We start from the raw sequence: 20618 nt of genomic DNA, 5'->3' as shown, positions 1-20618 counted from the left end.
TAGGAAGAAACAAATGTTGTTTTGCAACATAGCCGTAGTATACCTACCGGAGGCGTGGCGGAGGTAAGCGTACGTATTGTACGTATTACGTAATGTTTTCTGATTGGTTTATCGCTGCCAGCGTACGTAGTGTATGTATTACGTCTCTGTGTCAGCGGGAAATGGTCCGACAGTCAACCAAGCGGAGCGCTTACCGAAGTCACACAACATTTTTACAGATTTTTGGAACTCAGTGCACACATAAGGCGCTCCGGATTATAAGGCGCTCCGGATTATAAGGCGCACCGGATTATTGAGAAAATTTAAGGCTTTTAGGTGCGGCTTATAGTGCGGAAAATACTGTACATAACTAACACCATAAACACTGTTATAAAATACTATGGATTTAAAATGGCAACTGATGCATTACATTTAAACAGCAAAAAAAAGGTATAAATTCTTTAATTTCTTTTTTGTAGACATTTTTTGTATACTTTAAGCAGGGTTTAGTTTGTATGGGTGGAATTCCATCAACTTCCTCTACCAGGATGATCATAGTAACAAAGCTATGTGTAAAAAAATACTAAATAAAAAAAAACTATGTTAATGATGCATCTTTAGACAGGCTGATATTGTGTCACTCACTAACTGCGCTGGACTCCTGAGTACACACAATCTTCTTGTACTTTGGGCACCTTGCACTTTTTTTGTGCAGGAGTGTTAAACACCAGCTCTCCGTACTGCACATCATCCTCTTTCTTCTTCTGATTGGATGTGACCACCGTGCCGTACTCCACACCCTCGTTCTGCGCTGGGGCTGAACCACAAAACACCACACAGAAATCGCTGATGAAATCAATTTGATTCATGTACTTAGTATTAAACAGGCTTTTAACTTATAATAACATTAAACAGCATTAAACATTTCAGATTTCCTTATTTTATTATGTGGCCGTACTAATGAACCCATCACAACTTTGTGTGTACTAAAGTGTAATAAATCAATGAAAGGCATTTGGATTAATCCAGTGCATATATTATTAAAGTGTGGTGAAGTCTTACACGTGCTGGGTCTTGTGTCTGTCCTGTTCCTGGCTGAGTGGGTGACCTCCGCGTACACAAGCTGCATGCTGTCCTGAGAAGGGGCTGTCAACAAAACACACATCTATTCAACTCCATATTAAAAACTCCTGTACATCTGGCACATGATTGGTTGTTACAGAATCATCATAAAGCACAATTTATAAAATCATCAAGCGTGATCTTAAATAAGTGACTTGAATAAATGCCAGACAACAAATATGACATGATTTTGTGCAAACTGCAAAAACACAGATTGCTTCTGACCTTCGATCCTTTGGCCTTGTCTCTTCTTGTAGACACAAAACACTAAGACAGCTAGTACAATGAGAATCAGACAAACTGAGCTCAGGATCACTAGAATGAGGTCTACAAGAAGAAAGACAAAAACATTTCAGTCATTTAAGGTGTTGATATGTAAAGAGAAATTCAGGCCATGACATGAGATGGGGGTGGATCGGAACAGACCCGTACGCAGGATAGCTTCAAATGAAAGGGGTTTAATACATGAGGAAGACAAACATAAACCACACTACACAGGGAACAGACATTATTATTAATGAAGCCGCACCGCCTATGGCAACGCGGCTCACATATATACAGACAGGAACAATCACACACAATGGGGAACAGGTGTGATGACCGGGAGGAGCAGACGAAGACAGGGCAATCACGTGACACAAACAAACACAAACGCACATGGCCATAAGTCTGCGCTGATCCCTGACGGATCTGCACTGATCCCTGACAAGTAGCACATGACTTCATTAACACATGCCTCATCTCTGATCTTATCTACTAGGTAATAAAGCCAAGTCTTTGTGTTCTGTTAACTTCACAACACGTTTACATTCTGAGGTCACGCACACAGCTGTAATGTGTAGTTAATACTGTAAATCATTAGGTATAAGTTTATATTTTGGATAAGAAATCAAGATTTTTAAAATTGAGTTTATTGCATGTGTTTTATTTTATTTATTTTTATTTATTATACGTACTAGTTGTCTTTTATAATTTTGAGATGTGGTATTATATTGGTACAGAAGTGTTGGACTGAACGTGACATGCACACAAGCACACACACACACAAGCACACACACACACACTAATTTTTTGATCTGCATAATTTTTTTCTCAGAAAGCTTGAGAAGTAACAGTAATGCCTCATCAATACTTTTACTGTTAAATAATTTATGAAAATACAAAAGAAAAAAGACAAACTCACCAATACAAGTCAGGAGGATAATTGAATTGTGCTCACGACTGATGTGATTTTCTACATGACAGGTGACATTATTATTATGTATTTTATCCAGTACGAGAGTTTTGTTGTCGTCCTCCAACCGAGTGATTGACACAGAAGTCCAGCTGAAGTGAAGGTTGTCTCCATCAGCAGAACAGAACACTTTCCTGACTTTGAAGAAAAAGCAGCTGTAGGACAATTTCACTGAGGACACCTGAGCTGTAGATTAGAGATAAACACCTCGGGATGAATTACTACAGAAGCCATAACAAATAAACACAAAATCAAACAAAAAATATAAGATGAAATCAAAGGGACAGCAACATAAACTCAAATATATATGTGAGAAATAAAAATGTAAGTTTCTAACAAAATTAAAAGCCTAGATTGTTTTTTGTTGTTTGGTTAATATGTAAATTTCTCCATTTGTAATAATTCTCCTCATTTGGACAAAAACATAATAAAATATTAAAATAAACCTTGAGAGAGACTATAGTGTGGATGAATGTTTATATTTTATACATTTATGAAATAACTTGTAGTGTGCTGTGTGATGTGATTAGAGGTTGTGTGGTCCTACCTTCAATGTTCACCTGGAGAGTATAACTGCCTTTACTTCTCCCGTCTACATCATAGATGTTTAAAGTGTATGTTCCAGAGTCGTTCCTCTCTGCACTGGTTAGTATCATAGTTTTATTATCATTAACAAACTGCCATCTTGAGTCATGTGGTGTTGGTGTTGGGGAACTTTGGTTTTTTCTATATGTTAAGTTGAAACTAGTGGTCATTAGGTCAAACCCATCCTCCCAGGGCATTTGCAGGTGCAGTCGTTGTCCCACAGCTACATAACACGGTTTAATCTGATTAAATCTACAGACAACATGATCCTGAAACAGTGAACCTGCAGAGGAAGAAAAAATCAGCAGCATTCTGTTAATATTGTAAACTGAAACACACCTCTGATCTGTATAAACTTCAAACCTGTCTATTTTTATTTTCTTAGTTGATTTACTTATTTTGATATAATATGGAAAAAATAACAATCAATACAGATTACAGCATCAGTGATAACGATTTTTCTACCCAAATATTGTTTGATTTATGAAGGCATTCAATGATATTTTACACTTTGGGGTGTTCAGTAAAAGATGACTGATGAGATTTTTGTGAGTGGGATTAGTCAAAAATGTCTATGTGAGTGTGTGTGTGTGAGTGTGTGGGGTTAATCACTAATGTCTGTGTGAGTGTGTGGGGTTAATCACTAATGTCTGTGTGAGTGTGTGGGGTTAATCACTAATGTCTGTGTGAGTGTGTGGGGTTAATCACTAATGTCTGTGTGAGTGTGTGGGGTTAATCACTAATGTCTGTGTGAGTGTGTGGGGTTAATCACTAATGTCTGTGTGAGTGTGTGGGGTTAATCACTAATGTCTGTGTGAGTGTGTGGGGTTAATCACTAATGTCTGTGTGAGTGTGTGGGGTTAATCACTAATGTCTGTGTGAGTGTGTGCGGTTAATCACTAATGTATGTGGATGAGTAAAGAGAATTACTCAGTAGTGTCTGTTAAAAGTGGGAGATAAAATTTATAGAGGAGCAACAATGAGAAATCAAATATTATGAAGGAGCAGGTGGGATTATTTAAGACTTTATGACAGGCAGGATTAGTCAAGGCTGTCCTCAGGATGTGTCTGGATCTGGCTGTTTTGTCTCTGTGTTCACAAACTGCTGCATTGGATTTTTATTCATCAAATCCTTCTTTATAAAAGACAGACTCACCAGGACATTGGTGGAGTTCAGCAGTATCGTGGTCACGGCTGACATGATTTTCTACATGGCAGGTGATGTTTCCTTGATGGTCTTGTTCCAGTGTGACAGTGCTGGTCCCGTTCTCCAGTTGAGGGAGTGTGTTAAAGTCAGAAGTCCAGCTGAAGTGAAGGTTGTCTCCATCAGCAGAACAGGTCACTTTCATGACTCCAGAGGACAAGCAGCTGTAGGACACTTTCACTGAGGACACCTGAGCTGTAGATTAGAGATTAACACCTCAGAATAAATTACTAAACACATTATCAAACCAGAAATACAAGAACAAATCAGAAATACATGAAGATAATCTAAAAACAAAAAGAGGTAGAGGAACAACGATTTTCTTTTGAGAGTTTTAATTTCTAACATCAAAAATCCTAGATTTTTTGTCAAATTAAATATGGACATATCTGCATTTTTAAATGGAATTTGAATAAATAATATGATTTGCATAAATAAATTTGAAAACATAAAACAAAATCTTGAGAAAGTCTATAGTGTGGATAAATGTTTATATTTTACTTGTAGTGTGCTGTGTGATGTGATTAGAGGTTGTGTGGTCCTACCTTCAATGTTCACCTGGAGAGTATAACTGCCTTTACTTCTCCCGTCTACATCATAGATGTTTAAAGTGTATGTTCCAGAGTCGTTCCTCTCTGCACTGGTTAGTATCATAGTTTTATTATCATTAACAAACTGCCATCTTGGGAGATGTGGTGTTGGTGGGGAACTTTGGGTTTTTCTATATCTTAAAATTAAACCAGTGGTCTTTAGGTCAAACCCATCCTCCAGCGGCATTTGCAGGTACAGTCGTTGTCCCACAGCTACATAACACTGTTTAATCTGATTAAATCTACAGACAACATGATCCTGAAACAGTGAACCTGCAGAGGAAGAAAAAATCATCAGCATTCTGTTAATATTATTGTAAACTGAAACACACCTCTGATCTGTATAAACTTCAAAACTATGTGTTTATCTTCTCCAACTGATTTACTTGTTTGCTGGATTTTATTTGGAAAAAATGGCATCAGTGATTAAGCGATAAATAAATATTTCAGCAAACTCTTTTATTTAAAATTCTGTTCACCATTAAATTAGCATTTTTCACCAAAATAATCCAAAGACTCCAATTTACAAAATACAAAGCGTTATATTGTGCGGCTATAGATGCGCTGCAGTTGTATTTTGTTCCAGTCACCTTCAGTTACCTGGGAGGTAAGAAGCCGTTAGCAGCGTTGCTAAGTGGTTTTGTTGTGGTCGTACAACAGGTTAATGCAGCACGTATGTTTTATTGTAGTGCTTCCTAAAGGCAAAAGGCCTAAAACAAACTCTATTGCGACTAGGGTTGCAAAACTCCGGGAATTTTCAAGGCAGGAAACCATGGGAATGAACGGGAATATATGGGAAACGGGAATATATGTGAATTAACGGGAATTTACGGGAATATATGGGAATTTACGGGAATATATGGAAATAAACTGGGAATTTAAAAAAAAAAATGAAGAGTTGCCTATAACAAGGATCTTAAATGTAGTTAAAAAATCTTGCAGCATAATTTTGTTTAAAACAACAAGATTTAATGCAATTTAATTTGAATTTGTACCCTGCATTCCTCGGTCACTTGCACACAGCACACTGCTTACTGGAGGGCCAATGAGGCCAAACCCCCTGCAGGTACTTGTGTTCTTCCATAACATGCACAGTAACACTTTATTTTAGGGTCATTTAACTAGTTGCTTATTGGCATGAATATTAATAGAATATTTGCTATGTATTAGTACTTATTAAGCACCTATTAATGCCTTATTCTGCATGACCTTATTCTACATTCTACAAAATAATGTTTATTACAATTATTAAGTTTATTATGTTCATTACAAGCATATTGATGTTTATTATGCTTTTGTGTTACTCAATGAAAGAATCAAAGTTCTACTTTTAAATTAAATTTTTATTTTTTAATAAAACTTTTTTTTTAAAACTTTTTAATTAAATCAGTCAAGATGTCATTTTTAAAATGTGTATTACCTTGCATGCATGTCTGCTTATGACCAAACAAAATGTTTGTTTATGTTTATATATGATATAGTTTATATAAATTTCCCTATATTTCCAAATAAATCCCATAAATTCCTGTAAATTCCCATAAATTTCCATAAATATCTGTTAAGTTTCCTATTTGGAACATTTTCAAAATTCCCCACATTAAGTTCCCATGGAAAGCCTAGTTGCGACAGTCTGTATATCCTCAGGTATGTGAGCTTGTTTTATTCATTTTAAGTGGGACACTAGTTTAAATGCCAAGCGGTGTAGTGTTTAGTTAACTGTTATGTATCCCCCCTGTTAGCGTTCTTTTGTTATCCGATGTTTATCTGTACCCGGTTTATTACCGGATCTGTACTGCATCTGTCTATTTGGTGTGGTGGACAGCTGTATTTCTCCGGTATGTAATACCATTTTATTTAAGAGTTTTGGGTTTTATACATTTAAATTGCACTTGTTTATTGTGCATGACATTTTTCTGCTAGGTTCCGGAGGATTTCTGCTGTTACCCGGGACAACGCTGCTGTTTTGTTCCTCGTCAAATTGTTTTGTTTTGTAATTGTTTATATTTGGTTTAATTTTTTTTTAATTATATCAAGATTGTTACCCTTCTCTGACACTGCTAATGTGCTTATTAAGCCTATCTCAATGGAGGAAGCCTTGTGCTGACTCCGAAGTCAGACTGTGGTAATTAGTTATTGAAGTTTTTTTATATATTTTTGGGTTTCTCCTGAGTTTTGTTAAAAGTCAGAGAGGGCTGACTTTCCTCCTCTTTCTTGAGCGTGTTTTCCGTGTGTGTACCTGTGTTGTCAGTAATGACACTGACAGTAATTTCACTGAGCACTGAGTGTGTGTGTGTGTGTGTGTGTGTGTGTGTGTGTGTGTGTGTGTGTGTGTGTGTGTGTGAGTGATTTGGGCACATGCATGGTGTGGATATTTAAGTCTACTTTTGTTTCAGCCTGTCTTGTGCCGATCAGCTGCAGCCCTGCAAGACTTTTGATTTCTTTGTCTGCATCATTCTGAAATATTTTAAATGATTGGTGGTTGTATTAATAAATGAAATGTATTTTTTGTACCCACGTCTCTTGGTCATTTATTAGTAGAACGAACTTGTGATCCTTATATTATCATGAAGTGATTCATAGTTCCCTGGGTGAAAGTCCCAGGGTGGTGTAGTCTGTTAGTTTTTAAATCTAGGGTTTGCATATTGTCTCCCTTCCTTCATACTGTCACAACCAGGGAAGGAAGGAGACGGACCCGTACACAGGATAGCTTCAAAGGAATGGGGTTTAATAAGTGATAATGACAAATACAGTAAACTAACGAGGACTGAAATAATACAAACGACAACACTTAACAATGACTAGGGTAAGGTAACGTAACCAAACGTAACTAATGAATCCTAACATTTATACATAGGACAATGATGACAATGAGGAACAGGTGTGGAGACAGGAAGGAGCAGATGAAGGAGGAGTAGACACGTGACGAGGAACAATAACACACACACATGGCCGAAAGTACGGGCTGATCCCTGACAGTACCCCCCCTAGAGGCGCGGCTCCCGAAGCGCCAAATCCCGACAAGGTTTGGGAGGGGAGCGAGGCACACGGCGAGGAAGATGGGGGAGCAAGGACCACGGCGAAGGCAGATGAGGGGAGCAAGGACCACGGCGAAGGCCGGTGAGGGGAGCAAGAATGTTCCACCATGGGCCTGCAACACCCCCCGTGGATGAAGTGAGGCGATGTGCTCCTCGGCGGAACCGGAAATGGAGCAGCGTTCCTCACCGGGGAAAAAAAGGTGCAGGGCGATGGGCACCAGAAAACAAAGAGAAAAAATAGTCCAAGAGGACTGACGGAATAGTCCGGGAGAGACGATGATTAAAATAGATCCAGGCAGACTGACGGAACAGTCCAGGGAGAGACGACGGTTAAAATGGATCTAGATAGACTGACGGAACAGTCCGGGGGAAAACGACAATTCGAATAAGAGGGGGGTAACGACGAAAAAAAAGCTGGTCCGAGCAGGAAGCTATCCTGCTGGGTCCGAGTTGTCGGTGGATTCCGAGTGTCTGTGAGAGTGTAAACTAAACTTAAACTTTTGTTAAGGAGCAGGTGGGATTATTAAAGACTGTATATGGGGACTAGCAGGATTAGTCAAGGCTGTCCTCAGGATGTGTCTGGATCTGGCTGTTTTGTCTCTGTGTTCACAAACTGCTGCATTGGATTTTTGTTCATCAAATCCTTCTTTATAAAAGACAGACTCACCAGGACATTGGTGGAGTTCAGCAGTATCGTGGTGACGGCTGACGTGATTTTCTACATGGCAGGTGATGTTTCCTTGATGGTCTTGTTTCAGTGTGACAGTGCTGGTCCCGTTCTCCAGTTGAGGGAGTGTGTTAAAGTCAGAAGTCCAGCTGAAGTGAAGGTTGTCTCCATCAGCAGAACAGGTCACTTTCATGACTCCAGAGAACAAGCAGCTGTATGACACATTCACTGAGGACACCTGAGCTGTAGATTAGAGATAAACACCTCAGAATAAATTACTAAACACATTATCAAACCAGAAATACAAGAATAAATCAGAAACACAACAACATAATAAAAAAATAATTCATTTCTAACATCATTAAAACACTAACTATTTTTCTTAATCTGTATAGTTCTGCATTTTTAATTAGATGCATTTGCATGAATAAATATGAAAACATAAAACAAAATCTTGAGCGAGACAATAGTGTGGCTGAATGTTTATATTTTAGACATTTATGAAATAACTTGTAGTGTGCTGTGTGATGTGATTAGAGGTTGTGTGGTCCTACCTTCAATGTTCACCTGGAGAGTATAACTGCCTTTATTAGTCATGTTTTTATCAAACATTTCTAAAGTGTATGTTCCAGAGTAATTTCTCTCTGCACTGGTTAGAATCACAGTTTTATTATCTTTAAGAAACTGCCATCTTGAGTGATTTGGTGTTGGTGTTGGTGGGGAACTTTGGTTTATTCTATATGTTAAATTGAAACTAGTGGTCTGTAGGACAAACCCATCCTCCCAGGGAATTTGCAGGTGCAGTCGTTGTCCCACAGCTACATAACACTGATTATTCTGATTAAATCTACAGACAACATGATCCTGAAACAGTGAACCTGCAGAGGAAGAAAAAAAATCATCAGCATTCTGTTAATATTACTGCAAACTGAAACACACTTCTGATCTGTGTAAACTTCAAAACAGTATCTTCTCCAAGTGATTATTTACTTAGTCGTTAAATTTTATTTCGGATTGAAATGGAAGGAAAATATGGGCAGTCGTGGCCTAATGGTTAGAGAGTCTGACTCGTAACCCGAAGGTTGTGGGTTCGAGTCTCGGGCCGGCCACGACTGAGGTGCCCTTGAGCAAGGCACCGAATCCCCCCGACTGCTCCCCGGGCGCCGCAGCATAAATGGCTGCCCACTGCTCCGGGTGTGTGTTCACGGTGTGTGTGTTCACTGCTGTGTGTGTGTGTGCACTTTGGATGGGTTAAACTCAGAGAACAAATTCTGAGTTTGGGTCACCATACTTAGCCGTATGTCACTTCAGTTTCACTTAAAATCATTCTAACATCACAGTTGAGTAAAGGATAAATAAATGATATTTCAGCAAACTGTCGTTTAAGTCTTTCTCTGAGGAAGAATTTTTCTACCAACATCATCCAAAAACTATTTTTCATATACAAATTATGCATAATTGCATGAGGTAGATGATGCACCTGTTGTAAAAAATCTTAAAATATTATTCCTTACAATACTATAACCAAAGTAAAGTATTAGGCCTTGCAAAATATTACAATTGCTGTCATAAGACATATGTAGGTGATGTTGTAGGTCAAAGATGTTTATTGTAACCAGATTCGGGGCTGTCAGGCCTAGTCAGTCTGAGCACATTTGTAATAACAACTGCAAACTTGTTATGTAGAAGGGAAAAGACCATTGTTCCCAGACCTTAGCTCATAAATTGTTATGGAAAATGAAGAGGACCATGGTTCTCAGACCTTGGTCCATAGCAATAACATGTTATGTAGAATGAAAAAAACAGTGGTCCACAGACCTAGGCCCTGAGAACTAAAGGGAGGAAAATCCATAAATGGGCATATGGGTGAAAGGTAATGGGAAATAAGGGGAAATTAGGTCAGTGTGTTTAGAAAACATAGGAGATGATTCCGGTAAATAAGGTGATATGGCACCTGGGCTCCTAGGAGCGCCAGGGTATATATTGAGAAGGTATCTGAGGTTTTTTCTCTTCGGGGGCGAAGGTGTGTGGGTGCGTGCGGGCGTGTGCCCGTGTCCGCGGGTCAAGGTGGGTGTTTTTATTTTTGCAAGGACATCGCGAGAGTTCTTGTTTTTCTTGATTGATTTTGCATGACATGCTCTTTTTGGGGGTTTTCATTTGTTACTTTTAAATTGGCAACTTTGTTACTTTTAATTTGGCAACTTTGTTACTTTTAATTTGGCAATTTCTCTTATAATTTGTTGGCTGTTTGACCACAATAAAGAAGTCATTCTCATTCAGGTCTGAGGAGTTTTCTCAGTATTTTTGTAGTAATTATAGAGTTAACAGTTAAGTTTAACTAAAACAGTCTTTAGTAACCAAAAAGTCTAAGTGTGGAGATCACCCTGCGATGTGTCGACTTGGAGACCGGCTCTGAGTTCCGACACACCATTTGCATGAAAACACATAAAATAAAACGCCCTCCCCAAAAAACAAAAACCAAACTATATTGGATGTTGTAGAATCCTAGACATTTCCATTTCAATTTTATTTGTATTGCGCTTTAAACAATGGACATTTTCTGAAAGGAGCTTTAAAGAAATTTAGAAAAGAAACGACAAAGTTTAAAATTAAATTAATATTTATCTCAATTTCATTCTGGTGATAGATAGATAGATAGATAGATAGATAGATAGATAGATAGATAGATAGATAGATAGATAGATAGATAGATAGATAGAACTTTATTTTCATTGCGTAGTACAGGTGCACAGCAACCAAATGCAGTTTGGCATCTACCAGAAGTGCAAAGAGTAGCAATTGTGCAAATAGTCAAGTGCAGTGATTTAAAGTGGGCTGTCCATGCTCAGCAACCATCAAACCTAACTAAACTGGAGATGTTTTGTAAGGAAGAATGGTCAAAAATACTTTCACCCAGAAGCCACACACTCATTACAGGTTATAGGAAGCATCTAGAGGCTGCTATTTCTGCTAAAGGAGACTCTACTAAATATTGATGTGATTTTTCTGTTGGGGTGCCCAAATTTATGCACCTGTCTAATTTTGTTTTGATACATATTGTGCATTTTCTGTTAATCCTCATAAATAAATAAACCTCATTTCTAGTGAAATACTACAAATAACCTATCAGTTATTTGATAGATCAACATGAAATTGCTATAATATTTATAATATTTATCCCAAATATTTATAAATGACTGTAAATGTAGCACATTTACAGCATGTATATATATATATATATATATATATATATATATATATATATATATATATATATATATATATATATTTATATAATTTATATAATATATTTATATTTATATTTTATATATTTTTATCACGTTAACACATTAATTGATTAACACTGTCAATTAGTTTATCGTACGTTAAAATACTTTTTATTTTGAAAGTATATTGCTCACTGCGTTTGAATACACATAGATAGACTGTAATAATACAACCGAATACAACACAAACTGTGGGTCACAGGAGAGGTGGGATGTTTATCAGTAGGCTACTGGCTGCTTGGGATGAGCGTCATCAAACCTTTAAACCTCTTCCACACAGTGGAGTTGATAGAACTAAAGCTATTTGTAACCACTGCAAAGCTGAATTGTCTTATCATCGGAGTACTTCGAGTTTGAAGTATCACTTAAATGCAATGCACACCGTTGATGCCAGCAAATAAAAAAAAATGCCCAAACAAACAGTGGAGGAAGGCTTCGGCAGACTACATAGGATGCAGCATCTGGGAGAACTATAGATAAACAAAAGAAAGGCAAGCTAACAAATGCCATTGCGAAGTGGGTAGCTACAAACTGCAGGCCGATTAGTATTGTGGAAGATGTCGGTCTGAAGAATGTTATTAGGATCGCAACGAATGACTGCACGTATGAGCCTCTGCCTAGACGAACCATCGCGCATTACAACATGCACCAACTGTTGCCCTCACCGGAGACTACTGGACATCGCTGGGTAACCATAATTACCTCGGAGTTACTGTGCATTACATTGATGAACAATGGGAACTGCATTCACATGCTCTGACTGTAATGAAGACACAAGAGAGACATTTTGCTGAAACGTGCGCTGAACATTTTATTCATGTTGCACAGCAGTGGGACGTTTCAAATAAAGTCAGCACACTTAGCACAGATAGTGCAAGAAATATGATCGCTGCTGTGATACATCTGCCTTTTAAACACGTCCCCTGAGTCGCGCACAGTCTCCAGCGTTCTGTCACAGTATCTCTGCACAACAGCGCGTTTGATAACGTCCTGGCCAAATACAGAAAGGTTGTGGGCCATTTTAAGCACAGTCCAGTGAGTGCTGCAGAATTAGAACAAAAACAAATTGAACTTGGACAAAAGAAGGAGTCGCTTATACAAGACATTCCAACCAGATGGAATTCGACTCTGGACATAATAAAAAGTGTCCGCAGAAACGAACACACACTGAGGGATGTCCTCACCACACACAACACGAAGATTGCCATGCCAACAACAGCTGGACAAACTGCAGAGGTTGGAAATGCTACTGGAGCCCTGCAGGTATATTTTACATCATATATTTCTCACTGTCTTGTCTGAGTGCATGTGAGAGAGAAATAATGTGTCTGTATGTGTGTGTAAGCATGAATATGAGGATATTTTTTGTGTGTATAAGTGAATGCAAAACATTTGAGTGAAATGGGTTTGATTTTTTGCAGGTATGTGACTGAACTTCTGGGTGGAGAAAAATATGTTTCATGCTCTGTGGTTCTGCCTGCTTTTTGCCATCTCTCTCGGGATGATGACCCTGCCTATGTGGCCTATGTGGTCAATTTCAAGTCTACCTTCAGAACAGACCTGGAGACACGCAAGGAAAATGCCAATATTGCATTTCTGAAGATTGCAACTGCATTGGGCCCTGAGATTCAAGGACCTCAAGTGTATACCCAGAGCTGAGAGAGGTGAGGTGTGGGCCTCAGTCACTAACTTAGTCACTAACACAGGGTTGTTGCAGAGGAACCTGTGGAAGCAACAACATCAAAGCCATCAAAGAGAAAGTTTGCCCTATTGGCTGCTTCATCAGAATCTGATACTGAACACGACCTTCAGTTCAGTCAGGACCACCTCGTAAATGAAGGTTAGCGAGCATACAGTTACTGTTGGCGGAATGGTTCTGTTCTGGGAGAATTTTCCCAGGGAGGCAGCGCTGGGGAATGAATAGACCCCCCCATTACAGCTCAGAATCAGAACCAAAATTGCGCGAGGTGTGAATTTTTTCTACGTGAAGAATTTAATTGCCGCTGGTAACAGGTTCTGGCTGGAGGAGTCGGGGACGGAGGAGGGTGTTGGAATCGCAGCAGTGGTGATGCACAGGTGCGCTCGAAGGCGAGGATTTAAAGGAGGGAAATTACAAAAGTCGTGCTGGATTGGTGCGCCTTGTGGACAGCTGATTAGCAGCTGATGCAGCTTACTGCGTGGCCTGCCTGAAATAACGCGATGCTTGATTCTAGTTTGTTATCTCTTTTCTGCCCTTTGGTGTTTTTTTTTGTACTTGTCATGTGTTTCAGGAAGGCAGTTCCAGAGTAAATAGGAGAAAGGCTCCCATTGGTTGTGATCTCCACCTGTTCCACATAAAACGACGGCCTGGATCCCTGATTTAGGAAAAGCTGCTTTTGTTTGGGCCTGCTTTTGTTTTTGCTGCTTTGCTCTTTGTTGTTTTGCTCTTTGTCTTTCGTGCAATTGTGTTTGCTTTGTTTGTGTTGCTTTGTGTATTTGTATGTTATATTCCTTGAATGTTTACCCATTTCAGTAATTTGTGATTGTCTCGTCTTAGATAGGAAGTTTGTGTTCCTAGTGTGTTGCGCCTTTGAGTTTTGTTTTGTCTTGGTTTACTGTATGTTTGTTGTTTCATCTGATTGATTGATTTGTTTGTGCTTGACCCATGCCTGATATACGACTACGATTATGGGCTCTGTTTTTGACTAGTTAGCCACTAGATTTAATTATACACCTTTGCCTATAACATATTGACAAGGTATGTATGGGGAGCGACGCCATTTATTTTGGAAACTTTTATTATATTGTTTTTCTGAGAGGGAGTTAGGGAAGAAGTATGTATTTTATTTTCTTTCATTTTTTTTAGTTAGTAAGAGGTGTTTGGTGACGTTTGTTCTGTTAATTATTTTTGCCTTGTCCTCCCCTGAAGCCTAAAACCCCTTGTCAACACTTCAATAAAAGATTGTGAATTATAACATCTCTGTACATAGACATTATTTTACCCATTCTGTTGCGACTGACCCCTAGATGGTCGTAACAAATGGCTTTGAAAGAAAATGTGTAGACACTGTTGTAAAGGAAAAACATGCAGAAGGTTAGAGGGTTATGGCATTAAAATAGTGCAGATGTATGTTTTTGTATTAAATATTGTGATTAGATTTTTGTCATTTTTCCCAGCCATAAGCTGTACAGTGCAAAAGGTACTTGCTTTAGACTCCTTTAAATCTACATCTTAACAATGATAATGTGTAACACTCTCACAGAACATCCTCCAAGATCCAAACCAGTCTAGCTTCCTCGACCTTTCAGCAGCCTTTGATATGATCAGCCACAACACTCTTTTGTCCACCCTCAGGAGTCTTGGAATGTAAACTGTCTATTATATAATTATATAATAATAATAATAATAATAATAATAATAATAATAATAATAATAATAATAATAATAAAATAACAATAATTCTGATCCTATTGTTTAACCCTGTGCCCAGTTTTCTTTTACATCATTTACATTTACATTGGAACGGTTTGCTTCCTAACTGGAAGGTTGCTCATATCAGATAACATGGAGGGGAGTGACATCTGCTCCATGCAGACTCTGCACTGATGTCCCACAGGGCTCAGTACTCGGTTCTCTCCTTTTTTCCCTGTATACTCAATCTCTTCTCTTGGTAAAGTTATTTCCTCACACGGGCAGAGCCGGATTAAATAAATGGACTACACTAGGCAGGCTGCATTTTTTGGGCCCCCCCTCCATCGATGTTATTTATGAATTGAAATCTGAAACTTACCAAAGTTACTAATAAAAGTTAATTCACATTTTACATAACCCAGTCTTTAGTTACAAATTGGTTATGTTGTAAACAGTCTATCAGACTATTTTTTGATATTCATTATTTATACGTCATTACACGGGCGCCACAGTGTCTTCTGCCGCATCTTCCTCTGCGTCTTCCGCCGCATTTCCCGCCACATCTTCCACCGCATTTACAGCTGTCAGACGGCTGCCCGACAGAAACTTTTGCAAAGCCCCCCCGCTGTCTCTTCTTTTGTTCTTCTCCATTTTTTTTTCTTTTTACGTTTTGCCGCACCCGAAAGCATCTTCAAAGTCAGCCTACTACTCAAAACACACCTGCCTGCTATATTTGTTGCCCCGCTCTGACATCTGACCGCCGCTGACGTCTCCTCGGACTTAACTGGCTGGCGCCTCTATATAAATACAGTCTATGGTTTAAATAAACATCGTCACTATTTTTATTTAATTAATAAATAATGAAATAAATTGTAGATAGGACATTTGTACATTTTATTTTTATTATAATTTATTTTTTTATACTTTTTTTTTTGTCCCTCTGTCTGGGCCCCATCCCGCCAATCGGGCCCTAGGCACGTGCCTAGTTTGCCTTTGCGTTAATCCGGCTCTGCACACGGGGTCTCTTACCACTGCTGTGCTGATAATACTCAACTTATCTTCTCCTTCCTGCCTGTCACGGTCAGCGCACCACACACGCCACCTGAACATCAGTGCAGAGAAGCGTCTGCGGAGTATTAACTTGCTTCTGGACTACACTTCCCAACATACATCACCCACACTGATTACACCGCCACCTGAACCCTATCATCGCTCGCTATTTAAGCTGCACTTGAACTTCATACCGGTGCGAAGTCTTGACTTGCTTCTACAGTCATGCTGAGCGGTTTTCTGTGTTTTTGATTTTCTGATTTTGACTCTGTTTCTGTTTATTGACCTTTCTGACTGTTTGCTGCCTGTGCCGACCTTTTGCCTGTTTCTCGTTACCATTTCTCCCTGCCCTTTGATATTCGTGTTTGCCTGCTCTGATCCTGCTTGTCTGACTTTGTGTGTGTCTTCATTAAACGCTGCACATGGATGCTCAGCCTTATGACACCTCATTACACTGCCCTCAGATACCACAGCTTCTGTTCTGTTCATGATTTCAGCATGTCTGGCAGACATAATATCGCAGCAAATCTGCTCTGCTGATCATCCCAGGTGACTCATCTCCTGGTCAGGATCTTGCAACATCCCTGCATAACGATCTGATCTCCCCTTCAGTCACAGCTTGCAACCTTGGGGTAACCACGGACAATCTGTCCTTTTCCTCGAACGTCCTTAATGTGACATGCTCTTGTCGGTTCCTTCTCTACTACATCAGAAGGATTCGACCATTCTTATCCACACATGCTGCTCAGGTACTTGTTCAGTCTCTTGCCACCTCAAGACTGGACTACTGTAACACAATGCTGGCAGGTCTAAATCTAAACACATTTCTTCCTCTGCAAATGACTTGATTTCAAACTGTCGAAATTCTCGCATGCCACCCTGCTGCTGCGATCCCTCCACTGGCTTCCTATAGCCAGGTTCAAAACACTGATGCTTGCCTACAAAGCAAAAAAAGGTGGTGGAATGAACTTTTCCTAGTGGTCTGCACAGCTGAGCACAGCAAACGATGGTTGGAGAGCTACTTCTTCATTAAATACTTGAACTAGCACTTTCTCCCTTGTTTGTTGTATGTGTATTTAAAAATGAAATAAATATAAAAAAATATTTGTAAAGCATTTTTAACAATTCCCATTGTCTCAAAGCAGCTGTACAGAAGTATGAAAACAGGAGAGAGAGAGAGAGAGAGAGAGAGAGAGAGAGAGAGAGAGAGAGAGAGAGAGAGAAGAAATAATAATAATAATAATAATAATAATAATAATAATAATAATAATAATAATAATAATAATAATAATAAAACTATATAAATTAATACATACTATTAAAGTTTAAAATTAATTAAAAAAATTATTAACTTACATTATTAAAATACCATATATCTATCCCTATCAGTAATGAGCAAGCTGGTGGTGGTGGCAGCAAGGAAAACTCCCTGAGGAAGAAACCTTGAGAGGAACCAGGCTCACAAGGGAGCCCATCCTCAATTGGGTGACACTTGACAGGAAATTATGTAAATGTAAAAAATGTCATTTCTACAAAAGTTTATAATAGTGCAACCGAGAGGAACTAATGGGTCTTCACAAACTCTGAGTTCAGCACAGACCTGATTGCTGATGAATACCAGACCAGAGCTGACTGACTCAACATTGTTTTTAGGGTCATGGTATCTTAAGTCTGTAACCTAGTAAAGCAGGTTATAAAGCAATATATTTAATGACAGAGACTTAAAAGCACTTTTGTACATTGCTCTGGATAAGCGTGTCTGTCACATGTAAATAATGGAAAAGAAAATTGGACAGAGGGTTAAACAATAGGACCACAATTATTATATATTAAAATATATATTAGACACTTTAGTGCCTGTGGAAGTCTTCAGTTTCTTAGAATTTATTTATATTTTCCTAAAACATATTTTGCATGATAAAGTTATTCACAGAAAAAAAAAAAAACATTCTCTACTTTTGAAGTGCAGGAAGTTTTCATTAAAAGCTGACCAATTTACTGATATCTGATCTCACAGGTTTAAACTACATTTAGACCATTTCTCATTTCATAAAGCAGGAACTGTACAACTGCACATGTAGTAAATAAATGAATCATGCATTATTAGAGGATAAAACTTACCCATGACAAAGTGGGTGTAAATCAACAGGACTCCAAAAATGACCTGTATTCTCATTTTGTCCAGAGAACAATCCTCTCTCTGTACTTGATGGAGATCTTGGACCTGAGTGATGAACGACTACAAAAGCAAGATGAAGCTTCTTTTACAGAACTAATACCACTTTACTGAGAAACAGGAAGTTCCATACACCATCTACAGCCTTTGACTTGAAAATGGTAAACCAGCCCTGTGGTTTGTTCGTCTTGTCTGAGGAAATGTTTTTCTCACTCATACTTACATGGTCATACAGGGTCTATAAACCTCTCATAACAGCCTGGTCCTTTTTAGGTCTCATCATTGTTGTGTTTCCCATTTCCCCCATGATCACGCTCACCTGTGTTGGATTATCACTTTAGTGCCACATCATTTAAGTTCCTGTTTTCTCATTGTGTCTTGGTCTTGTTACTGTTGATGGTACAGTGGGTCTCATCCTTGTGCTCATGTTTGTATCTTTTCCTTCCTAGTGCTTTTGTTTAGAGTTGTCCTGCTTCATGTATTTAGTTCTTTTTGCACATTATAATAAATAGAATCTGCACTTACATCTGCCTTTGTTTGTAAGTATTACCGATCCATGTAATCCTGAAATCCTGAGTTTGACATTTTCCATGTTTATTTCAGATAAATGTAAAAATGATTAAAAATCAATGAGTCATCGTTTCTTTTTTTTATTTCTTCATTTAATTGTTTTATTTTTTAGAACCAAACACTGCAATTGCTCTTCACCAGGAACACAAGCTGAGAGACTTTATAATTGTATTCTTTATTCAAAAGCAAATATAATAACAAAGGATATGAGTTACAGCAATATGTTCTCTATTCATTTTTACAATATAGAACAGCCACATTTCTGCCCATGAGTTAACAGGGGTGTAAAACCTCAGGTGTTAATTCTTGAAGCACGATTTCACACACACTCATGAACGTGCGATATCACACCCACGCATGAACACAGTCAAACTGAACGAATGTATTTTCTTAGCATTATTTCAAAGAAAATAAAATGGAAATGTGCTCTAGTCTTATATATGATAGATAATACTGTACATTAATAATAAAATAAAGTTATTTGGCAATAAAAAAATTACTTTTAAAAATATCATTTTAACAAATACAAGTTACAGACATTGAAATCAATTCCATAGAAAGTTTTAGACATTTAAAACTGAACATTTTGATCATTTATTTCATTCGTGTAACACTTAAAAAAGGTACAAAACAGCCTCATGAAACACTTCTTCTGTACAACTTTTTTCTTAAAGAGAAGCTGAAATGTTGGTGTTAAAATAATTTAGCAACTCAGTGTGTGAGCTGCTTAGGAAGCTGCAGCTGTGTGGGTTCAACACTAAAAACTGCAACAAGAAACTTCCTTTTTATTTTCTCTTCTTTTTCATTTTCATCTAGACCCAAAAACCTTACATATGATTAAAGACCATGGTGATGGCATAAGTGTGTCTATAAGTCTGTAAGTAAGGGTGCTGTATCGTGACTGACCCTGTGCTCTGACCTCAAATTCCAAAGCTGGGATTTGTGAAGAAAGATTTTCACTGTGCTGTTATGTATATGTGATAAAATAAAGGCTTTTTCATTAAAGTAAGTAACTAACACTATGAACACTGTTACAAAATGCTATGGATTTAAAATGGCAACTAATGCATTACATTTAACAGCAACAAAAAACTATAAATTCTTCTATTTCAAAAATAGTGGTCAATGATGTGTAGTCTCTTACAGTCCTCTGCAATGTCTCTCTCTCTCTCTCTCTCTCTCTCTCTCTCTCTCTCTCTCTCTCTCTCTCTCTCTCTCTCTCTCTCTCTCTCTCTCTCTCTCTCTTCTAATCCACCAGTTTGCATATTGGGCAGTCAGAGGAAACCCAGATAGATGCAAAAAGCACAGGCAAAATTCCACACAAACAGTTACCAGAGCTCTAGACAGAAAGTCAGACAAACAATTGCCTGAAAAATCAGCAATTGCAAAACCAGATACTGTAAAAGTTTTACTGTGAGCAGGGTTTAGTTTGTATGGGTGGAATTTCATCAACGTCCTCTACCAGGATGACGATAGTAAAAAAAAAAAAACTATGTACATATAAATACTAAACACAAATAAAACTATGTTTATGATGCATCTTTAGACAGGCTGAGATTGTGTCACTCACTAACTGCGCTGGACTCCTGAGTACACACAATCTTCTTGTACTTTGGGCACCTTGCACTTTTTTTGTGCAGGAGTGTTAAACACCAGCTCTCCGTACTGCACATCATCCTCTTTCTTCTTCTGATTGGATGTGACCACCGTGCCGTACTCCACACCCTC

At 38.3% G+C, this 20618-nt stretch overlaps 2 protein-coding genes and 1 long non-coding RNA gene across 9 annotated transcripts in view; 2 read left to right on the top strand and 1 right to left on the bottom strand.

Annotated features, from left to right (window-relative positions):
- Positions 1-20618, top strand: part of LOC113648365 — a 261316-nt gene that overhangs the window by 203211 nt on the left and 37487 nt on the right. The window lies entirely within an intron of this gene.
- Positions 325-20618, bottom strand: part of LOC113651602 — a 45997-nt gene continuing 25703 nt past the window's right edge. For 2 of the 3 annotated variants that reach the window (XM_047801212.1, XM_047801211.1), the window contains exons 6-10: positions 4670-4987; positions 2285-2521; positions 1327-1428; positions 1042-1125; positions 325-796 (exon numbers count right to left, since the gene is read on the bottom strand). In XM_047801212.1, the coding sequence (XP_047657168.1) occupies positions 624-796; positions 1042-1125; positions 1327-1428; positions 2285-2521; positions 4670-4987 (914 nt within the window). In that variant the 3' untranslated portion in view covers positions 325-623. The remainder of the gene's footprint in view (positions 797-1041; positions 1126-1326; positions 1429-2284; positions 2522-4669; positions 4988-20618) is intronic. The other variant, XM_047801213.1, reaches the window with a different exon arrangement.
- LOC125138895 lies at positions 11761-14657 on the top strand. The gene is made up of 2 exons (XR_007138014.1): positions 11761-12966; positions 13125-14657. It is a non-coding gene; the product is annotated as an uncharacterized LOC125138895 (long non-coding RNA).

Source organism: Tachysurus fulvidraco, chromosome 15 (genome assembly GCF_022655615.1).
Source record: "Tachysurus fulvidraco isolate hzauxx_2018 chromosome 15, HZAU_PFXX_2.0, whole genome shotgun sequence".
In the NCBI taxonomy this organism is placed as follows: Eukaryota; Metazoa; Chordata; class Actinopteri; order Siluriformes; family Bagridae; genus Tachysurus; species Tachysurus fulvidraco.
Note: the sequence above shows the minus strand (reverse complement) of the source record. Positions and strands in the feature narration are given on the sequence as shown.